General features: G+C 37.9%; 1 protein-coding gene across 6 annotated transcripts in view; it reads left to right on the top strand.

The window, feature by feature from the left end:
- CEP152 (centrosomal protein 152) overlaps positions 1 to 22,030 on the top strand; it is a 129,695-nt gene that overhangs the window by 23,899 nt on the left and 83,766 nt on the right. For 4 of the 6 annotated variants that reach the window (XM_068535972.1, XM_068535962.1, XM_068535955.1 and 1 more), the window contains exons 7-12: positions 2,507 to 2,650; positions 3,742 to 3,881; positions 7,092 to 7,292; positions 12,650 to 12,797; positions 14,454 to 14,545; positions 15,309 to 15,472. In XM_068535972.1, the coding sequence (XP_068392073.1) occupies positions 2,507 to 2,650; positions 3,742 to 3,881; positions 7,092 to 7,292; positions 12,650 to 12,797; positions 14,454 to 14,545; positions 15,309 to 15,472 (889 nt within the window). The remainder of the gene's footprint in view (positions 1 to 2,506; positions 2,651 to 3,741; positions 3,882 to 7,091; positions 7,293 to 12,649; positions 12,798 to 14,453; positions 14,546 to 15,308; positions 15,473 to 22,030) is intronic. The other 2 variants (XM_068535981.1, XM_068535946.1) reach the window with 1 other exon arrangement.

Below are 22,030 nucleotides of genomic sequence, written 5' to 3'. Positions count from 1 at the left end.
GTAAGTTTGGGTGGGGATATAGATAAAGCAAGACTAGCCATGAATTCACAATCGTTGAATCTAGGAGACAGGTTCATGGGATTCATTGTATTCTTCTCTCTGCCTTCTTAGATATTTGAAATTTTCCTTAATGAAAAATTAAAATAAATTTTCTCAGCTGTATATTTTAGTCATTCTAGTTGGTTAAGGCTTCATTAACTTCATATATTTTTTTAACTGAAATCTAATTTGGAAAGCGAAACGTAGTTTTCCTTTCAATCTTAGATTTTTCGTTATATAGAAATGTAATTTAGTAAGTCAACCACTATCTTAATTTTTTCTTTTGGTTTTTAGAGTTTTACTGTAATAGGCAACTCTGGTATAAATTACTTTATACTCAAAATTAAAACTAGACTTACATCTCAGGTTTAGTCATGTGACACTTGCCAAAATAATTTCTTTCACATAGTGTATGTTTCACTATGAATGAGAAAAGTGCTACTAGAGAATTTTGAGGCGATCTAAACATTCAAAACCAAACTTGTACCTGACTAACCTGAATCAGTGTTTTCATACGTCCAACTTTTGTTATCATACTCTCTGGCATTTGAAATGACTTCCAGTTATTGTACATGTTGAAGAGCCACTGTGATTCTAGAGTATGACAGCAAGTTTTTTCTTTGTTTGTTTTACATTTAAGAAGCCGGGGGAAAGTCATATTGGATATTCTGGGTTTCTGGCACTGTGCCAATGAGAAAACTGGACTTAGTGGCCCTAACTTCATGGTGCTGCTTCCATCTCATGCTCAGGCTACAGGAAAGTTACCAGAGAGGTGGCCAGAATGCCCTTTCCCCCAGGGAGTCATCAGCAAATGTGGAGGGGTAGCCTCTTTTTTTCCTGAATTTTTGTGGAAGTGGATAGTGTGTATGGCATAACTGTTTTGGGGTTGAGTAAATAAGTATCGCAACAGTGGCCTGACATCTTGGCGTTACTCTTTCAGTTCTGCTGTGTTCAGTTACATTTATAGCTCTTGGTTGTTTTGCATATATAACCTTTCATCACTTCCTTAACAGTCTGCATTTTATCACGCTGATTTATTTTTTGTTTAAGTCAGTTACACATTTGCCTAAATTTGACATTTGGAAGTTAATTAAATAACTTAATGGTAGTGCCTAATTTAGTGATTATAGCTTCTTAGTAACAGTAGTTTAAAAAAATGAGTTTGAGGAGAGGAGTGGCTTGTAGACTGTGTTTATTCCTGGACTAGCCCTGTTCTAAGGCCCAAGAGGAGTTTGACTTGTAATAGAGTTTTCAGTCTTCAGTTTTTGGGGGTTTAACCATGGCTTTTTTTAAACAGAAGACTGTTTTATTTGTTAGCATTTAGAAGCATTGTTCTTGTAGGAAATGAAAAATATTTGTCATTGTGTAGTTGAAGGATTATCCTTCTCCTACGAATCACGCTTTTCTTTTTTTCCCCCAATGATTTTTAAGTGGTCCTTAAAATGACTTTGTTTCTGAAAGAAGACCTCAAAATTCTTTATTAATCTATTCTTTAATTTATTAATTTAGCAGTTCTGTGCCAGTATAAATATGCGTTCATTCCTGCTTAAAATAAAATAGTTTAAGAAGGATGTCTAGAAATTTTCTTTGAAAATGGTTTTATAGAAGTTGATGTACTTTTATTTTTTCAATTTTATGAGAGCATGGAACTCTATTCCTTTACAATTGATATATACTTCCTTTTCTTTTTCATTTTTTTTTTTTTTTTTTCTGGCCATGCCCCACAGCTTGCGGGATCTTAGTTCCCCAACCAGGGATTGAACCCACGCCCTCGGAGATGAAGGCGCGGGACCATAACCACTGGACCACCAGAGAATTCCCTATACTTATTTTTCATTAGCCAAAATGGTAGCGATTCAGAGTTATACACCAAACAAGTGACTTTTCAAACTTTTCTGGAAGTGACCATAGTAAGAAGTACAATTTTTACATTGTGATGTGGTCTATAATATTTATCTTATAAATATTATGTAAATGAAACAGAAGTTTCACATAATAATACTTATTTCTACTACATGATACACTCTAATATATTCTATATAATCTTGTTACCAAACCAAAACTTGGGTCTGCTCGCCCAAGTGTAGTAAAGCCAATCTACTGACACCGGGTTGTGGTGAGGGAAAGTGCAGCATTATTGTAAGGTGCCATACAAGGAGTTTGGGCTTTCTGAGCATCAGCTGTCCCGGACTTCTTGTACGGCACCTTACAATAAACGCTTCACTTTCCTTCACCAGAACCTGGTGTCAGTAGATTGGCTTTACTGTGTGTGGGTGAGCAGACCCAAGTTTTGGTTTGGTAGCATTTTTTATTAAAAATGCTAGTCACAATCTGCTGAAGTGATTTCATGATACTCTGATGAGTTGTATTTGCAGTTTGAAAAACATTGTCCTAAACGTTGTCCTAAATGACCACAAATTTATAATTTGATATGCTTTTATCTAATAAGTTGTCTTTAATTCCAAAGCAGACTCTGTAGAAAATATGCAGATTATTCAACTACAGGTTCTTAACAAAGCAAAGGAGAGACAACTAGACAATTTAGTTGAAAAGTTAAATGAAAGCCAACGTCAAATTAGATATCTGAATCACCAGCTTCTGATAATCAAAGGTAAGATAACTGCTGTTGGGTGCTGTCATGTATGAGGTCAGTTGAGCTAGATAGCTTGTTTCCAATAACCTCATTTTAAATAAGAAGCCTAGAGAGGTTGACGTAATTGGTCAGGGGCTCAGAGTGAATTAGTCAGCACGAAACAAAAATCCAGGGCTTTTGACCCATTGCCTTGGATTTCTCTCCAGAACGTACATTTTGAGGTCCTCATTATTTCCCTTCTTTCTATTCTGTTAGGATCAGTGAACATTATTTAAATATGCTGATAGCATTCCATCCTAAAAAGTTGTTGTATCCTTATATGGTTTACCTCCAATTCCCAAAGATACTTGTGTTTAGTTTGCAATACATTTTCTGAGCCTACAAATTAGCATAATGTTTTAATCCAAGTAAGAGTTTGTGATCCTGAACTGCTTTGGGAGTGCCAAGGAGAAAATGCAGTCATCTCGGGGAGAAGCACATAGTGTAAACACAGATTTCAAATTATAATTGCTTACTCTTCGTGCTTTCTGTAGTTTTGGTCAGTGTTGAACTTTCCTTTGTAGAATAATTTTGTGACTGAACTCCAGACTCCAGCTCATTTCAGACTTGATAGTGAAAAGATCTCTTTCTGTAATGCTCATGAAATTTATTTTGTGAGAACTTGTGAGCTGTTACAATAAAGTATGTGGTAAGAATATTAGATTAGGTGAATTTAAGCGTTCATTGCAAGTATGTGTAGAAAGTAATTTGTCCTCAGATTCCTTCTTTGATTAGCAGGGGTTTGTCATATCTATGTAGCTTCTCAAGTAACAAATGCTGAAATGATTGTTAGGGGACCTTTTGGTCCTCAAAGGGATACATTAAGACTTTTGAAGAGAATGGTTCCTGTTCTGTAAAATTAAAAAAAAAAAAAAAAAAAATTTTGGTGTCATTCCCATTCGTTTTTGAAACCTTTCTAGTTTTCTCGAAATCAAGTGAAGTTCATTATATGAATTGAATTAAATACTACAACATTTATGTGATATAGATCTGATATTTGATAGAGATTGTGACAATTAGGGTCCCTCTACGGTAACATATTATTTATGTAAAATTTTTAAATACTCTAGATGAAAAGGATGGTTTGGCCCTCAGCCTTCGAGAATCACAGAAACTCTTTCAGAATGGAAAAGAAAGAGAAATTCAGCTTGAAGCACAAATAAAAGCACTGGAGACCCAAATACAAGCATTAAAAGTCAATGAAGAACAGGTAAATATTTGATCTTCATTACTTATGGTAAACAGTTGTTTCTTTTTTTTTTTTTTTTAATAAATTTATTTATTTATTTTTGGCTGTGTTGGGTCTTCGTTTCTGTGCGAGGGCTTTCTCTAGTTGCGGCGGGCGGGGGCCACTCTTCATCGCGGTGCGCAGGCCTCTCACTATCGCGGTCTCTCTTGTTGCGGAGCACAGGCTCCAGACGCGCAGGCTCAAGTCGTTGTGGCTCACGGGCCCAGTTGCTCCGCGGCATGTGGGATCTTCCCAGACCGGGGCTCGAACCCGTGTCCCCTGCATTGGCAGGCGGACTCTCAACCACTGCGCCACCAGGGAAGCCCCAACAGTTGTTTCTTACAATGAAATGTTAGTTACTTAACGTTTGGTATTGTGGGACTGAATTTAGAACTTTGAAGTTTACACCTTCTTCTATCATGAGCCTACATTCCTTTCCCTTTCCTTGGAAGAATGGGTCTCCCATCCACCTAGTCATCTATACACCAGAAATCGGGGGGCGGGGAGACCTCAGCTCCTCTGCTCCCCTTCGTCCAGTCAGCCACTATGTTCTGTTGGGTCTCCTCATTTCTGTCTACATGTCCCTAATTCAGGATTTTACCATTTTTGCAAAAGTCTCTTAACTAGTCTGTAATGTTTTACCCCTTCTCCTAACTCTTTCATCTGGCCATCTGAGTAATCTTTCTAAAGTACAGTTGTAGTTATGTCTTTCCCTTGCTTAAAGCCTTTCAATGACCCTGCTTTACTTGTGGGGTGAAGTATGGTGTCGAGATGACTGTCTGATCCTTCCCTTTCTCTTCTCTTACTCTTCTCAAACTCTCCTCAAACTCAACAGTCTGTCTGTTGTTTTTATGTACTCGTATGTGCTGTCTCCTGTCTCTGGAATGCCCTTTCCTCAACGCACTGCTATTTCATTAACAAGCCCATGCTCAAGGGTTTTCTTTTCCTAAGTCTTTCCTGTTTTCTTCCCCAAGCCACATGATCACATCTGTTATAACAGACCTAGAACATCTTGAAGGCAAGAATGGGTGGCCCTCATCTTAGTAGCCCCACCATAAGCCCACTGCCTGGCACATAATAGGTGGTCAGTACAGTGTTCAAAACTGACCTAACCTGTGTATTTTTTTTTCCTTATATGTTTCTCTGTTCTTGCTCTGATAGTGTCATGAGTATAGCTTTATGTTGTGTTTTGGAATTTGGTAAACAGGGCAACCCTTACTATTCTTAAAATATTTAGTAGCTCTTTTTCACATTTTTTCTTCTAGATCTTGCAAATCAACTTCTCATGCTTTATAAAAAATCTTGTTGGGATTTTGATTAGTGAGGCATTGTATTTACCATTTTATGGATGGTTAACCAAGTCTTGGAGAGGTCAAATTACTTTTCCAGGACTACAAAGCCAGTTACTGACAAAGCATCAGAACCTAAATTTTCTGACCCCAACAGACTTGCCTTTAAAGGGGTGGCACATTCTTTGATTAATGAGATGGGTGGCCATTTGACTGTGGGAAATAGTCACAAGTCATTGGTAACCAAGCCTGGTGGTGGGTGATTCATGAGAGTAATACCATTTTGGTGGTTAAAAATGAAAGTGACTTGGTTTTAGATGAGATTTGTGGCTCGTTCTGAGGATGGTTAAATGGAAAAGGTTAAAGAATGTTGTCTCATGTCTGGTTTCTTCTCGTCCTTAAGCTCTCAGCTAAAAACAGAGAGGACTTCCCATCCACCTTACATCTAAAGTAGCCTATTGCTTCACATTCTCACTCCCCTTCATTGTGTCGTATTTTATTACTCTATTTTTAAAATATCTGAAATTATCTCCTTTGTTTACTTGTTATTGTCTGTCTTTTCTCACCAGAAAGTAGTAGGACTTTAGACCTTGGCTGTCTTGTCGTCATGTCCTTAAGTGTTTGGAACCCTGCCTGGCACAAAGTGTCCACATTATTTACTGAACAAATGAATGAATGTCTTAAGCAGTTAAAGTGGTATTTGGATAAATAGGCAATCTCTGGAACAGAATGAAGAAGAGGCCTCATTTGAAATTTTAATTTTTGTGTGTAATATAGATTATCATCATTTTAAACTTTTTGAAAAATGGTAGTTATTAAGGGGTTGAATTGCTTTTATGTCATAACCTACATAATCTTTTGGTAATCTTTTTATAAGTTAGAACTTGCATTTATAAAAAATGAAGTAGCATAAATTAAAAAAGCAACAGAATCACCAAGTATATTAGTTTTCTATTGCTGCTGTAACAGATCACCACAAACTTAGTGGCTTAAAACAGCACAGATTTATTACCTTACAGGCAGAAGGTCAGAAGTCGGACGTGGATCTCATTGGGCTAAAATCAAGGTGTCAGTAGCGCTGTGTTGCTATCTGGAGGCTCTAGGGGAGAATACATTTTTTTTTTTTTTTTTTTTTTTTGCCTTTTCCAGCTTCTAGAGGCCACCTGCATTCCTTGGTGTATGACCCATTTCCATTTCCAGAGCCAGAAGTTACTGGTTCTGACTTTTCTGCCTCGGTTTTCCTCATTTAAGGACCCTTCTGTGTACCTTGGGTCCACCCTAGTAATCCAGGACAATCTCCTTATTTTAAGGTCATCTGATTAGCAACTTTAATACAGTCACAACCTTAATTTCCCCTTGCCATGTAACATAACATATTCACAGGTTTCAGGGGTTAGGACATGGGCATCTTTTGGGAACCATTATTTAACCTGCTATACAATTATTTCATAACAACTCTACAGTTTTCAAAACTTTCTTTTTAGTAAGTGACCATCGACAGGTTTCATCAGTCTCTCAAGAAACAGCTGTCATTTTTCTGTGACCTAACAATTGGATTTCCCCCTACACTTGGAGCAAAGGGGGATGCAGACAGCACTGGGACCAGTATAGAAGCAGCAGATTCCTTGCCTGGTACCTATGTTGCCATCATGTTGCGCAAAATCCTCTTTCACTCTCCTCGAACAACTACAGATTTTTTTTTCTCCGTGAATAATGTTTCCAGCAACCATGGGCCTGGTGGGTCCCAGCTAGGGAAGTCTTAAGGAACTAGAGCCACCATGGGGAGACCCTTTCTTCTCTACTTTCATTTAATGAAGCGTGGTTGATTTTTAGAGTTAAAATTCATAAAGAGAGCACAGAGTCAAAATACCGTAAACATAGGTGTCCTGTGTGTATTTACTAGATGATTAAGAAGTCCAGAACAACTGAAATGGCTCTGGACAGCCTGAAGCAGCAGCTGCTGGACCTGCGTCATTCGGAATCACTTCAGCGTGCGAGGGAGCAGCACGAGAGCATTGTTACGGGCCTCACAAAGAAGTATGAAGAGCAAGTGCTGTCCTTGCAAAGGAAATTGGATGCTACAGTTGCTGCACTTAAAGAACAGGTTGGGATGATTTCAAATGAGCAACTGTTATAAACAAGTAAAGCTGGTTATTTTTTATAACTGACATTTTGCAGTTCATCATATAGAAATGCTGGATGTTTGCAGTAGGTGTATGAGTATAATTTAAAAGCCCAAAGAGTTTTTATCTATGAATATGCCTTCAAGACATACTATTGGAAATCCATCCTCTAACAGGATTGGTTAGTACTTTCTCAGTTCTCACATTACTAGTTCTTCATTTGTCGAGTATTTGTGCATATTGTTCATATGACCTAGAAAAATCCGGACTGAAAGGAAGGAGTGTCTGGGAGCTGGCCTGGACTTGAGAGGTTGTCCTGGGAGCTAACCAGGAGGAGAAGGCTTTTCTTGGGTCTCCCAGTGTTTTCGTTATTAACCTGTCAATAAAGATTGTCTAGATCTTGGGAGAAGAGTTAATTTGGAGACTAGTGTAATCAATAGGGAAGAGATTCTGATCTAAAATCATTTAGATATGAAACTCGAGCGTATTTCACAGTTTTTATTTTATCTTTGCCCCAAAGAGAATAAAATGTTGTAAGCTGAGGGTGAGTCAGATAGTGGGTTTGCTTGTACTCCAAAACCCCAGGGAATCAGTTGAATGAATAACATTTCAGAGATCACTTTTCTCAATGTAATTTCAGAATTAATTTAACCCAAGGAAAGAAGAGAAGAATAATAAGATGTGAGGATCTGGAAAATCCCACCACACTTAAAATTCACACTGATTTGGGTTGTTCTTTCTTATTTATACAGCTGACTCTAAATTTTTCCATGATTTAGGTAGAGCTATATAAGATTGTGTTATTGGCAATAATAATTGTATACCATTTCATTTTATTTTACTTTCATATGTGTTTATGTTTTTATTAGACTTATTTTCCTACATAAGGTTTTTTATTCTTTTTATATAGAAAAATATTGTGAATTTGATCAGTGTGAAGGATATATATATGGGTGGTGAAAGACAAAGCCTGTGACAAATTATTAAGTCTACTTTATATAATATTTTAAACAAATGGAATTTGAGATATGGTTTTACTAAGCTTGTCTGTGTTTGGGTAGCAGCATGAAAGTTGGACGGGGAGAGTGGTGCCTCCTTGCATGACGAGAGGAGTGGAGTCTGGTGGCTTTTCCATGCTGGGTTGAGGATCTCTCCATTCTCTGCTGACGTGGGCACAATTACACAGGGACAGGCTGGGAGCAATTCCTAGTGTGTTCAACCCCTGTGCCTGCTCCATTCTCTTTTCTCACCTCCCCCAACCCCTCAGTAGAAGAACCCTAGACTAGAACCCTAGACAGAACAAAGTTTTAATTCTGTGCTGACTGGGCTTCAGACCCCTGAACCATATGTTGAAGTTATTGATTAAGGTCTTTTCCACTGTTGCATTCTGTGAGTGATTTTTCTTTTTTCTTTTCTTTTTTCTTTTTTAAATGGAGCAGAGCATAGCACTGATGTTAGCTTCTGCATATAGTTGTATAACTGCTTTGCAAAGTGGTGATTCCAAAGTGCCTAGGGTTTTTCCTTTCTGGGAATGTTTCTTCTGGTATCCCTTTTGTGCTGTCAATTTGCTATCAGTTGGCTCAGCAGTATTTTTTTTTTTTTTTAACATCTTTATTGGAGTATAATTGCTTTACAGTGGTGTGTTAGTTTCTGCTTTATAACAAAGTGAATCAGCTATACATATACATATATTCCCATATTTCCTCCCTCTTGCGTCTCCCTCCCACCCTCCCTACCCCACCCCTCTAGGTGGTCACAAAGCACCGAGCTGACCTCCCTGTGCTATGCGGCTGCTTCCCACTAGCTATCTATTTTACATTTGGTAGTGTATATATGTCCATGCTACTCTCTCACTTCGTCCCAGCTTACCCTTCCCCCTCCCCATGTCCTCAAGTCCATTCTCTACATCTTCAGCAGTATTTTTAATGAAAAGTCAATTCATATTATCTCTGAATCCAAATTGAGATTCCTGACTGGAGAGGTGCTGTAAAGATCAACCGAGAGCTAGGGAGATGGCTGCCTGTAATCAGAAAAATGCACGAGAGATGGTTGATTTAGATTTTCTTACAATAACTGGTAACTATACATACATAGTGCCCCTTGCCCTCTTTTTCTTTATCAAAGTTATTGAAGAGGAGCAAAATATTTCCCTTGTAGATAAGCCTTTTCCTGCTCTACTCCACTCAGCAGGCTACAAAGAAGAATAAAACAACTCTTGAAAAAGAGCAGCGAGGAAATAACTGGGAGATTTAGCAGATGAACTTGAATAAGTTTGCTAATGTCTGGGTTCTGAGTGGCTCTCATGTAGTCACACACAAGTGTGTACCTATGTGTATGACAGTGTAGCAGAGTAGGTGTTCACACACTGTTAAGTTTTGCTAGTGACAAGAGAGTCTTAACCTGGCATCTCCTAAGGCAGTCCATGAGTAGGCCCCAGGGAGCTGATGAATCCTCTGAAATTGTGGGTATGATTTTCTCTTGGGTGTCAGTATATGCAGTTTTTTTTGAGAAGACGCCTGAGCTTATTCAGATTTTCCAAGAAGTTCATATGTCCCCTTGCAAGAAGTTGAAAATCACTGCTTTGGGAAAAACTCGTTCTTGGAGGGAAAGGACAATAATTGTAAACTAGTCATATTATTTCATTTGTTCAGTAAACTTTTACTGAAAACAGCTAAACATCAGGATGTAAACAGGTTTTATGTAGATTTAATTATATTTTGAAAGACAAAACTCAACACAGGGACTACCTTATTCCATGTAATGGGAGAAGTAGCAATCCATCGTATAATTGTGTTTTTTTGAATTTCTGTGTAACTAGTATATTTTGAGAAAAACATGGTTTGTAAAATTATATTATTAATTTAATGTTTTCCTTAAGTCATCAGCTTTTCTGGTAGAAAGGATTGTACACACCCTCAACATATAGCAGTTCTTTTTATTTTGGCTGAGTTCCTCTTGGGTTTTTTAGTGTGACAGAGAAGATGAGAAGAAATGAGCTTCTCGCAGCTCGTAGTGTTTCTTCACTGACAGAACTCTAATAGCAAACTATCTCCTCGGCTCTCTCCTCCAAACTGTCTCTCCCATTCATAGAAGTATCATATTCTAAGATCTCTGGTCATCTGTCCAAACTGTCTTCTGTAGTACTTCCTCCTGATACAGGTTAAGATCTCTGATTATCTCCTCGATGGTATAAAACCTTTATTCATTCTGGTCTTCTTGAAATCTTCAGCTTTTGGTGAAGTCATGGACTTTGGTTTCTATGTTATGACCTTCACCTGATCTATTTTCTAACCTTTTTAAAAATGTTATATGTACTTAAACACTTCCTATTGGCTAAGAGACTCCCACAGACCTCTGTGAGTCTAGCCTAATCCTTATTTTTTTTTTTTATTTTTGTGCACTGCATATCTGTTCAATTCTATTTGCTCTAGTGGATTCAGCTATTATCTCTTTATCACTACAATTGTCTCATTCAGTCTTAAAAGACGTCTGCCTCTCTATCAGTCTTGAACTGAGTGTTCTCACTCAGGCTAATCATGGAAAAGATGGAACCATTTGTTTTGTTTTGTTTCTTAGTATTTAAATTGCATAGTGTCATGAGTATAATCTGTTTCCCTGAACTTGTCAACAGGAAACAGAGTGGCTTAATTGATTGTTGCCTAAGACACTTTCTTTCTCCGTCCCTGGCCATGTAGCTTGTGGGGATCTTAGTTTCTTGACCAGGGATTGAACCCGGGCCGTGGCAGTGAAAGCCCAGAATCCTAACCCACTAGGCCACTGGGGAACTCTTAATTGATTGTTGTGTATAGTCAAATTATTGCAATGGTCTGCCTCTTCTTTGTAATGGTTTTCGTAACTACCTTTCCTTGAACTTTTTTTGGCCAGTTCTCAGTCTCTTGTAAAAGCTATTGTGGCCTCCCTGGCACATAAATGTTAGTTGTCCCCCACCTCTTGCACACACATTCACACTGTGATGAATATTAGCTCATTCGTTGTGTTTGCCGTGTTACTTTGGTGCTTTAGAACCAAGCTTTTCAAGCTGGCCTGGGAGTCAGCAGCAGTGTGCCAAGAGGTTTGCACGGTTGAATAAACATGGACCAGTTTCCAGAAGCTTCATTTTGCTCAAAAATTTGGTAGAAAAACTTTAAAGCAAACATGACTACATTATGAAATAGAATACAAAATTCACATGAAATTTTAAGCTAAAAGAGGAGACTTCAGAGTCCCTTTCCTCTGCTTAAGGAGACTGTTAGTAGTATCCTTATGAGGTGTATTTTCTCTTTGTATCCTTAAGGCATTACTGGGCTTTAGATTATGCTATAAATTAGGCCCCAAATGCCTTCTCTCTGCTTCAAAGTCCTTTCTTGATATTCCTCTTACTACTTATTTTCCTCAGGCTTTTTCAGGTAACGTCAGCCAATTTACCTTAATTTACTTCTCTGCCTCTCACATGCTCTGCTATTTGCTTGGAAGTCAGCCTGTGAAGCCCTTTTTGAATGAGGGGTGATGATTTCTTCTACCTGGGAATGGTATTCCCATGGCTTATTACTTTCAAACACATTTTCTTTTTGTAGACATTTGAATATATTATATACATGCTCTAAATTTTCTATATATTTCCATGTATTTCCGTACACTCACACATTTATCCTGTCTGTTTTTCTTTGACATTTTTCAAGTGTTTTTTTGTAGCACTCCCTATGTATAAGGCACTGCACAGACACCTTCAAAGAGACTATTAAGAGAAGTAAGACATGTAAAAGGTAGAAAGAAAAACATGAGAGAAACAGATCAAGTTTAAAAGAAGTTCAGAAGAGGGAGAGATAATTTTTGGCTGTTCAGAATAGAATGAGCTTTTGGCTGTTCAGAATAGAGTGAGTTTCCATGTGTTTGTCTGTATCCTTGCTGACTTGGGATACAAATTCCATGGTTCAAAGTGGTCTGCCTAAATATGTATACATACACTTATACTGAGACTGTAAAATGCAAATAGGGATGTAATACATTTCCTTTGGCTTGAATAAAATCTAGTTTTAGAACAACAGTGCCTTGTGAATATAGAGCAGAGAGAGACTTTAGAAGCCATCAAATTCAAATTCAACCTTCATTAGCATAACTACAGAAGAAAAAACAGACTGAGAAGTTGATGACTTGATCGTATAAGTGTGTTCTTCTGACTCCCAGTCCTGTGCACTTGACCTTGTACAAGAGGTGATCCTGCCAGGTGATGATTTTATATTTGACTTAAAATCCAAGTATGTAAGATCATAATTGTTAGTTTAATATTTAATAACTAACTGATCATGAAAATGACTTCTTGGACACTTTTTCTATTTAGGAAGATATTTGCTGTCATTTGAAAGATCAGGTTAAACAACTGGAAAGGAATCAAGAAGCAACCAAATTAGAAAAGACCGAGATCATTAACAGATTGACGAGAAGCCTGGAGGAGAGCCAGAAGCAGTGCGCCAACTTGTTGCACTCAGGTCGGTGTCTGCGTGGGCGGTGGCCCCCCAGAAGCCTAGTAGAAATACGTGGAGAGAACACAGTAGGATCCGTGAGTTACTCTAACAATCCAGAAAAGACAGAAAAGATCATCGGTGACAAAATTTTTTTTAACATTGTTACTGGTATATACGTATGGAGGTGTGGCGTATTTCCATTAGATACTTTGGAAAACCCAGACACGTATAAGGTAGAAAATAAAAATAGCCAGTGATCCTACTACCCAGAGATAACTGTTGTTAGTGTTTAAATGTATTTCCTTCAAGTGAAATGAACACACACATATAGACAGTTCCCTGCTTCTGTACACAGTACATTTTAAAATAAATCAAAGCTGAATGTGCAAAAATTGAACAATAAAATATATGTTATAAGATAGGTTCTATACCTGCAAGCTAAAAATGGTTATGAAATCCCACTATATTTTGCTTTTAAACTCGATCTTTGATCATATAGTTCTATCCTTTTATATAACTTCTTTAATTTTTCTTTTCTTCTAAGTGGAGTAGCCGCTTACCTGGTCAGTTGAAGCCCATAAGTTACGTTTTTGTCACGCTTAAGATTTCTAGTATGGTCTTCATGGTATTAAGTTTGAGACATATGCTTCCTATCACTTTCAGTAGTACTTTTATTTCTTATTTAATAAAATGATATGAGAGTAAAATGCAATAAAATAATCAAATGTTTATACAAACACTACTGTACAGACAAAACCGCCTGGTTTGCTGGTGAATAGCTCACACTGAAAATAGCTCAATGATTATTTATCAACTGATATATGAAAGTCAGACCTTGGCATATGATGTCAATCAGACTATTGATACAATGTATGTAAGAGTGGGTTATTAAAAAGTTGAAAAGACTGTCTAAATGTGTGTGTGTGTGTATTTTGGTGGAGGCAAAATTTTCATCATAATCCATTTAGGTCCCACCTCTGTGTTCAGTTTTGTATCCTTTTGTTTCACATGGCATTACTTACTGAGCCTTTTCCCTTGCCATTAAAGACTTTGAAAATATGATTTTCTTTTGTTGCATTATATGCCATCATTACTTTGCTTAACCATTTTCCAGATGCTCATTTTCTTTTGAGGAAATCCAGTAAAGTCCTTTTTAAATGGGAACCTTTTAACCATTTAGAATATTAGGTTACTAGAGCTTCAAAAGTACAATACCAATATGCTTCTTGTACATGTGGAGGTGGGGTGGTGGAAATAAAAGAACTCAGAGAGAAGCGAAAGGCAGCAAGATGTAGTCTTCTTATTAGATGGTAGAAATGGATTCCAAAGAATTTTTGCTCTGGCTTTCTGTGAGCTGGAATGTTCTGCTCCTATTAAAGGACTTGTGGAGTGTTAAGGTCTGTAGACGTGGCTGATTTGATTCATGGCAAGGTCACAGTAGCCTGTGTCTTCAACTTCCCAAGGACCTATGGGGAGCCATACTAAATCTTGGAAATGTCTGCACCAGACCTATGCCTTCTGGGTCCTACTAGCTATACCTTTGTGCTCCTAAAAAGGTAGTTAAAAGGTAATAAAGCAGAGCTCCACCTTCTGTAGCCTCAGTGGATTCAAGTTCTTCTGTACGTCACAGGCACTTTGTCCCTTTACATCTGGTGTGTTCTATGATTCTTTCTCCCACAGGCTCAGTACAGGAGGTGGCTCAGCTACAGCTCCAGATGCAGCAAGCACAAAAGGCACATGCTATGGGTGAAAACATGAACAAGGCTTTGCAAGTGAGTGTTGCCACTTGAAAGAGACTCCATGGGTAACTGAATTAGGCATTGGTTACATCACCTTTCTGAGCCTTGGCTTTCTCTATATAAAAGAGGTGGCTGGACCGTCTCCAGTCCAGCCCATGGGAGTTGTTGACAACCTCACCCACACATCTAGGTAGTCAGGCCCAGGTCTGTCCAACTGCAGAGCCAGGGCCCAGCCCCTTCCTTCACATGGCCTATCCTTTCATCTCTGGAGGTGTCCCAGAGATAAGTTTATCTACAGGTGTGGGAAACCTACAAGTTACCTGCCATTCTCTCACATCCTCCTCCAGCACCCACTTAACGTTTTCCACTGGAGGGAGAGTTGCAGTATTGCCTCCACTGGAAAGAGGCATTTTTTGCCTTTTCACCACTGGCAGACTAAAGTGCAGCACTTTCTTGGCAAACCAGTCTCCTCTGTCCTCTACTCTAGTAAGCCAATGTGTGCTGCCACCAGCTTCTCGGCTCAAGGGAGGCTTTTTGTGGAGGACAAAAATGTAAGTGAGGGAGGAGTGAGAGAAGCTGTTTACATCTGTTTTCTCATTCATTTATTCATTTGTTCATTCGACTTACTTGAAACCCTGACATGTGCTACCTTTATATTTTTAATGTATGCCAAAAATGCATTTGAAGAAGCGTTTCTGCCTTCTATTGATGATTAAGATGAATTTTGAAGAATAAAATGACTGATTCCTTCTTATAAAAAATAATGAATATAACTTGCAGTACTTTTGTGTTTTAGGAGGAAATAAAAGAACTAAAAGATGAAATTTCTCTCTATGAATCTGCTGCAAAACTAGGAATATTTCCAAGTGACTCAGAAGGAGAATTAAATATAGAACTCACTGAATCGTATGTGGATTTGGGTATTAAGAAAGTCAACCGGAAAAAATCCAAAGTTAAGAGGTATCTAGAAAATACTTTACTATAGAAGAATTCACATTAATAATATTGCTGGTGCATAATAAAAGGGGTTCTTGAGTGCAGAACAGTATATTTTAGTAATTTCTAATGAAGTTGCAATGTCTGAAATCAAAATTAACAAAAACCTCAAGTATTAATATCGTACTGTCCCAATAGCAGTAGGGCACCTCAGTTTCAATAAGGTAAAAATGATTTAGTTAAAATATGTAAGTTAAATTCTACGACTTAAATTATGTATGTTTTATTATTAAGGTTGGGGCATATTATTTTTATGATGTTAACGCTGTGTGTTGGAAGTAGGCATTTATCAATGGTATATGAGAAACAGAGCATTAATTTTCCCTAGGAACCTTACTGTGACCTTAGTTTTAAAATACGGACTCTGTCTTTTACACTTAACGGAGATATCTTAACACTGCTTAACACTGATATTTTTAGCAATCTCATGGAAGGGAGTGCTTCATCGTCCCTTCTAGGGACGAGCGTGGGTGGGGGGGGGAGTGGTCGTGGTAGAAGAGGGAGCACATTTAGATACCATTAAACACTTAAAAGATGAACGAAGGAAAGGATGTATATTTTGAAGCACTTGCTATTTGTAAGGGGCTATGCAAGGCTCTGGGAGTAGAGTACAAAAGATGAGATAGACATTCTCCCTTCCCACAGGGAGTTTATATTTTGTCTGATGGGGAAAAGGAGACACAGTTGTAAGCAACTAAGTACTGTGTGCTAAATGTAATGCTTGATGTACAAAGGGGCATTTATCCATTTGTTCTAGTGGCCTGGGATAAAGACGAAAGATGAAAGAGATTGTATTCAGGCTAAGGAAAGCCTTTCTTGAATGCATTCTTTTTTCTTTTTTTTAATTTATTTTTAATTTTTTTTTTTTTTTTTTATCTTTTGGCTACACTACGTGGCATGTGGGATCTTAGTTCCCTGACCAGGCATCGAACCCGTGCCCCTGCAGTGGAAGTGTGGGGTCCCAACCACTGGACCACCAGGGAAGTCCCCCTTGAATGCATTCTTGAATGAAACCACCACCATCTTGTTTATAGATTAAGACTGAGTTTGCCATCGTTAGTGTTTCTTGAAAGTATTTGCCACCTGTTGTGTTTCAGGTATCATGCAACTAAATACAAATGTATAAATCTCCTGAAAGGTTTGTTCCACAATAAGTTTTAGAACTGATGCTGTGATTCCATTTTCAAAACAGGAAAATGAGATTCAGTAAATTAAAATCTCAGTCAGGTGATGCTGTGTTCCATCATGTGGAACATGATGTTACATTAGCTGAGTAAGTTTCCATTTATCCGGAGGTCAGTCTTTAGGGACTCTCATCTCAACAGATCCCAACGACAATCTAGAAAGAAGCCAAGAAGCAAACAGCAGACCAAGATTATGTGATGTATTTATTAGGAGCCACCTTGGGGCTCTTATCCCAGGGCCATATTGACTTAGATTTGTTGGTACCCCATGAGTTACCTGATTACCTAACTGACCACAGAGTAACTGGGTCAGGGAGTTGGGAGGGGTGCTGCCAGGGCTTCAGCCAGACGGCTATGCCTCAGCAAGGAGAGAACTACAGGAGCCCACAGTGCCGGAGCTGCCGAGCACCGGGGGAAGCAGCTTTATACATCTAGGCCTGTTCTGATCCGCATCAGAATGTCCACAGTCATGGTCCTGAGTGGTCGAAGAAAGCCTTCAGCTTTGGTTAGTTAATTAAAGCAAAAAGAGGATGAATGTGCTTTAAACAGATTTACATAAACATTTAAAGTTAAAATGTAGTCATCTGGAAAATTTACTGCTGTTGAATGCCTCATTTCCTGTTAATGCCAGATTAATTCTAAGGGGCTAGTGGAAAGAGCACGGTCTTTAGATCCAGATTTGTTTTGAATCATAGTTTTGCCATTTATTACTAACTTTATGACCTTGGGCACGTTTCTTGACTTTTCTGAGCCTGTTTTCTTATCAGGCTTTTTCTATCAGGTAGATTATAGCATATCCCTTGGGGGATAAAACAAGGATTAAAATAGATAATGAATATAAAGGGCCTCATGTAATAAGTTCTGGCACATATTAGGCACTTAATCAGTGGTAGCTGTTACTATTTTATTTAAGAGATGCTTGGTTAAAATATACCATTGATCAGATTTTATATTAATCAGCTTTTGATTGGACACACATTTTATAAAAAGTCCTTGATCCTCATTTAAATCTTGGGGAAAACGTGGGATCCACATTGTCATTTTAGAGTTTGGAAAACCGGAGCTCAAAGAGCTGAACTCCTTAGCCCAAGAAGACAGACCCTTAGCAGCAGAACCAGTACTTAAACCCCAAACTTGACTGTCATGTAAATCTGTTGGTTCTTATATGCATGACAGTCAACCTTTTTGCCTTAAACGTCATTCTTCTATATATATATACTTTTTTTTAGAGGATTAACGATTTAGTTCCTGCCAAAAAAGATTTCTCTCCAACTTATTACTTTAATTTGTGCCATAATTAGCCTGGGAATTGGGTAAATAATACATGTATATGTGTATAGGTTTGTCTTTCCAAGTAGACTTACTCCATCATGATGTTTACTAAAATGTATTTACTTCTTTGCCCTTTCTATTTAATTAGTACTTATAACCCAAATCCTACAGTAATTTAAAGCACATTCCTATAGATAATAAACTTGAGATATCACATTGCTATCGTACCAAAAGGAATGCCAGCTGCATTCAAGCAAGAAAGTGGGGAATAACTAAAGCAGGTGGGTAGTCACTGAGGCTCAGTAAGGAGATGTTCAATGAAGTACAGGATAAGTGAGAAAGATTAGCTTATAGTTTTCCCTCCCACCAGCACTTTAATGGATAAGAATTCAGCTTTGAGGAAAAAGTAAAAATATTTATTCTTAGTTCAAAGTGAGAGGAGATATAGGAGAGATTAGATTTGTACCTTTCCTCTGCTGGATTGTGGTTCTTAGAACAAAAGGAAGCAGCACTTTCCCAGTGTTGAGAATTTTAGTTCTTTGTTGACTTGAGCTGCTTTCAAATCACTGACCCAAATATTAGCGGCTCCAAGCTTTCACTCCCGACTACCACCTCCCTCAAGCTACTGCCTAGTAAACTTTAAGGGTTTAGCCTCAGTGTTCTATTTCACGTTCATGGAATTTGAGTAGCTAAATCTTCATGCAGCCTGCAGACAGCTTCCCCTCTCCCTTATTGTAGTTGGCTGCGAAGCTCAACTAATAAACATTTAACAAGTGGAATGCCTTTTCCCTAGGTCTTCTCAGCAGGCTTCATAAGGGACTACAGTTTATTTGGATTGAGGGGAACCAACCTTCACAGGGCTCACTAGTGAGCCTAATATAGGGCTGGTCACCACTGCTGACTTTTCCCTTTTGGGAAAGAAGAGAAAATTATTTTAGCAAGCACTCTCCCTGCTCTGACTTGGCTCCCTCTAGGAGTACATGATGTGCTATTTCAGTGGTCAACGTTCAGTAAGAAAAGAAGTTAGGGATGCATAATTTGTTAACTGCTGAAAGTTAGTTCATGTCTTGCAGCACAGGAAGCTGCATTGCAATATGGTTTTTTTTTGTTTTAAATTTATTTATTTATTTATGGCCGCGTCAGGTCTTCTTCGTTGCTGTGCGCGGGCTTTCTCTAGCTGTGGCGAGTGGGGGCTGCTCCTCATTGCTGTGCACAGGCTTCTGACTGCGGTGGCTTCTCTTGCTGCGGAGCACAGGCTCTAGGCACGTGGGCTTTAGTAGCTGTGGCTCGTGGACTGTAGAGCACAGGCTCAGTAGTTGTGGCGCACAGGCTTAGTTGCTCTGTGGCATGTGGGATCTTCCCAGACCAGGGCTCGAACCCGTGTCCCCTGCATTGGCAGGCAGAGTCCTAACCACTGCGCCACCAGGGAAGTCCCTGCAATATGTTTTATATTTCTTATATAATTATATTTATGTCTTACATTTCTATATAAATAGAAGTGGTTTAAGTTGGCGATCTACACATACAGATATATTTACACTATATATATTACACATACAGAAGTTGTGTATATTGATAAATATGTAGTGTATCATCAGGATATCTTTTTGTAATATTAAAAAAAGCCTAATATTTTGTTCATCCTCTCTCTCTCTCTGTATACATGTGTGTATAATACACACAATATACATATATATGTGTGTGTGTATATATATATATATTTTAACATTTCATTGGAAATCATCTGAAATTGAAAAACAGGAAAAAATATGTTAATTCAGGTACTATTCTTTCTTATTTTTAGAAAGACTTTAGTTTTTTCTTTCTTTCTTTATTTAGCAAACTGACTTTATTTAATAATGTGCCAGAAGTGTTAAAAATATATATATATATAGCACTTTAGGTCTGTGGTTTCTAGTTCAGATTTTTTTTTTTTAAACATCTTTACTGGAGTATAGTTGCTTCACAGTGGTGTGCTAGTTTCTGCTCTATAACAAGGTGAATCAGCTATACATACACATATATCCCCATATCTCCTCCCTCTTGCGTCTCCCTCCCACCCTCCTTATCCCACCCCTCTAGGTGGTCACAAAGCACCCAGCTGATCTCCCTGTGCTATGCGGCTGCTTCCCACTAGCTGTTTTACATTTGGTAGTGTATATATGTCCATGCCCCTCTCTCACTTCGTCCCAGCTTACCCTTCCCACTCCCCCTGTCCTCAAGTCCATTCTCTGCGTCTGCGTCTTTATTCCTGTCCTGCCCCTAGGTTCTTCAGAACCACTTTTTTTTTTTAGATTCCCTATATATGTGTTAGCATACGGTATTTGTTTTTCTCTTTCTGACTTACTTCACTCTTTATGACAGACTCTAGGTCCATCCACCTCCCTACAAGTAACTCAATTTCATAGAAAGACTTTAGTTTTTTAGAACATTTTTAGATTTACAGAAAAATTAATATAGTACAAAGAATTCCCCTATACTGTGCGCCCATTTTTCCCTGTTAACATCTTACAACAACATGGTATCTTTGCTACAACTAATGAACTAATATTGATGGATTATTATTAACTAACGTCCATAGTTTATTTAGACGTCCTTAGTTTTTACCTCATGTCCTTTTTCTGTTCTGGGATTGCACCAGAATACCTCCTTACATTTTGGAGTCATTTTTCCTTAGGTTCCTCCTGACTTTCCTTGTTTTTGATGACCTTGACAGTTTGAGAAATACTGGTCAAGCATTTTGTAGGAGGGAAGAGCCTCTTGGAATTGACGTTTTTCTCATGGGTGGAACCAGATGAGGTTCCATTTTCATCACATCACCTTAAGGGTACCTCTATCAGCTTTTCATTTCTTTTCAAAAGTAACTTTCTCCTTTATTATGGGAAAATTAGGAAATACGGATTAAAAGCACCCATAATCTTACTTCACCCCCCGTGAAGAAAACCACTATTAGCATTTTGGTATTAACTTCCGCATTATCTGTTTTGTAGGTTTCTAAAGGATAAAATACTATTGAATATACTACTTTATAATGTATCTTTTAACTTAGTACGTTCTGAAATCTTTAGATGTCAGTAAATGTTGTAAATACTTACTAGTGGATATGTGGATGAATGAACTATATTTTAGTTAGTAATACACTATTTAAAATTTTTTTAAACTGTAAGTAATGCAGTATTATAAGCATACTTGTTGTCGAGTCTTTATTCATGTCTTTGGTTATTTCTTTAAGAAGATGTGGGTGAATATTCTTGTTAAAGAGTATGCATGTTTGAGGCTTTTGATACAAGTGTTGTCAAGCAACCCTGTAGTTTGCATTATTACCCACATTGTGTGATGGTACCTATTTCTCTGTACCCTATCCATTGCTGAGGGTTATCACTTTTCCTGTTTAAAAATTTTATAAAGTTGGATCCATCACTTTTTTCCCTTATGATTTCTTGATGGTATTTCTCTAGTACTTTTTATAGTTTTATTTTACCTTTTAAAACTTTTAAAATTGTGAAATATAACACATAAAGAAGAGTGTATGAAACATGAGTGTATAGCTTAATGCATGATTTTAAAGTGAATTCCCATGGAACTACCACCGAGGCCAAGAAATAAACATTGTCAGCAGCTGCCTATATTCCTCTTTCCAGTCATAACCTTGAGGTTACTACTATCTTAACTGTTACGGTAATTATTTTCTGGCTTTTTGTTCTTTTAAGACCTAATTATCCATGCCTAAACACTATAGATTAGGTTTGCCTTTATTTAGAGGGAACTCATACATTAGGTGGTTTTTCTTTTTCCTTTTCTTCTACAGCTTTATTGAGATATACAGTTGACCCTTGAGCAACATGGGTTTGAACTGCAGGGGTCCACTTATACGTGGCTTTTTTCAATAAATATGGTACGTGTATTTTTATTTTACAGGTGGTGGGGGGGATCGGTGCCCCCAACCCTCCACATTGTTCAAGGGTTAACTATATTTCAGATACCATAAAATTCACCCATTTGAAGTGTACACAGTTCAATGTGTTTAGTACACCCAGAGTTGTCCATCTATCACCACAACCTAATT

This window comes from Eschrichtius robustus, chromosome 1 (genome assembly GCF_028021215.1).
Source record: "Eschrichtius robustus isolate mEscRob2 chromosome 1, mEscRob2.pri, whole genome shotgun sequence".
Lineage (NCBI taxonomy): Eukaryota > Metazoa > Chordata > Mammalia > Artiodactyla > Eschrichtiidae > Eschrichtius > Eschrichtius robustus.
The sequence above is the reverse complement of the archived record's forward strand: the minus strand, read 5'-3'. Positions and strand labels throughout refer to the sequence as shown.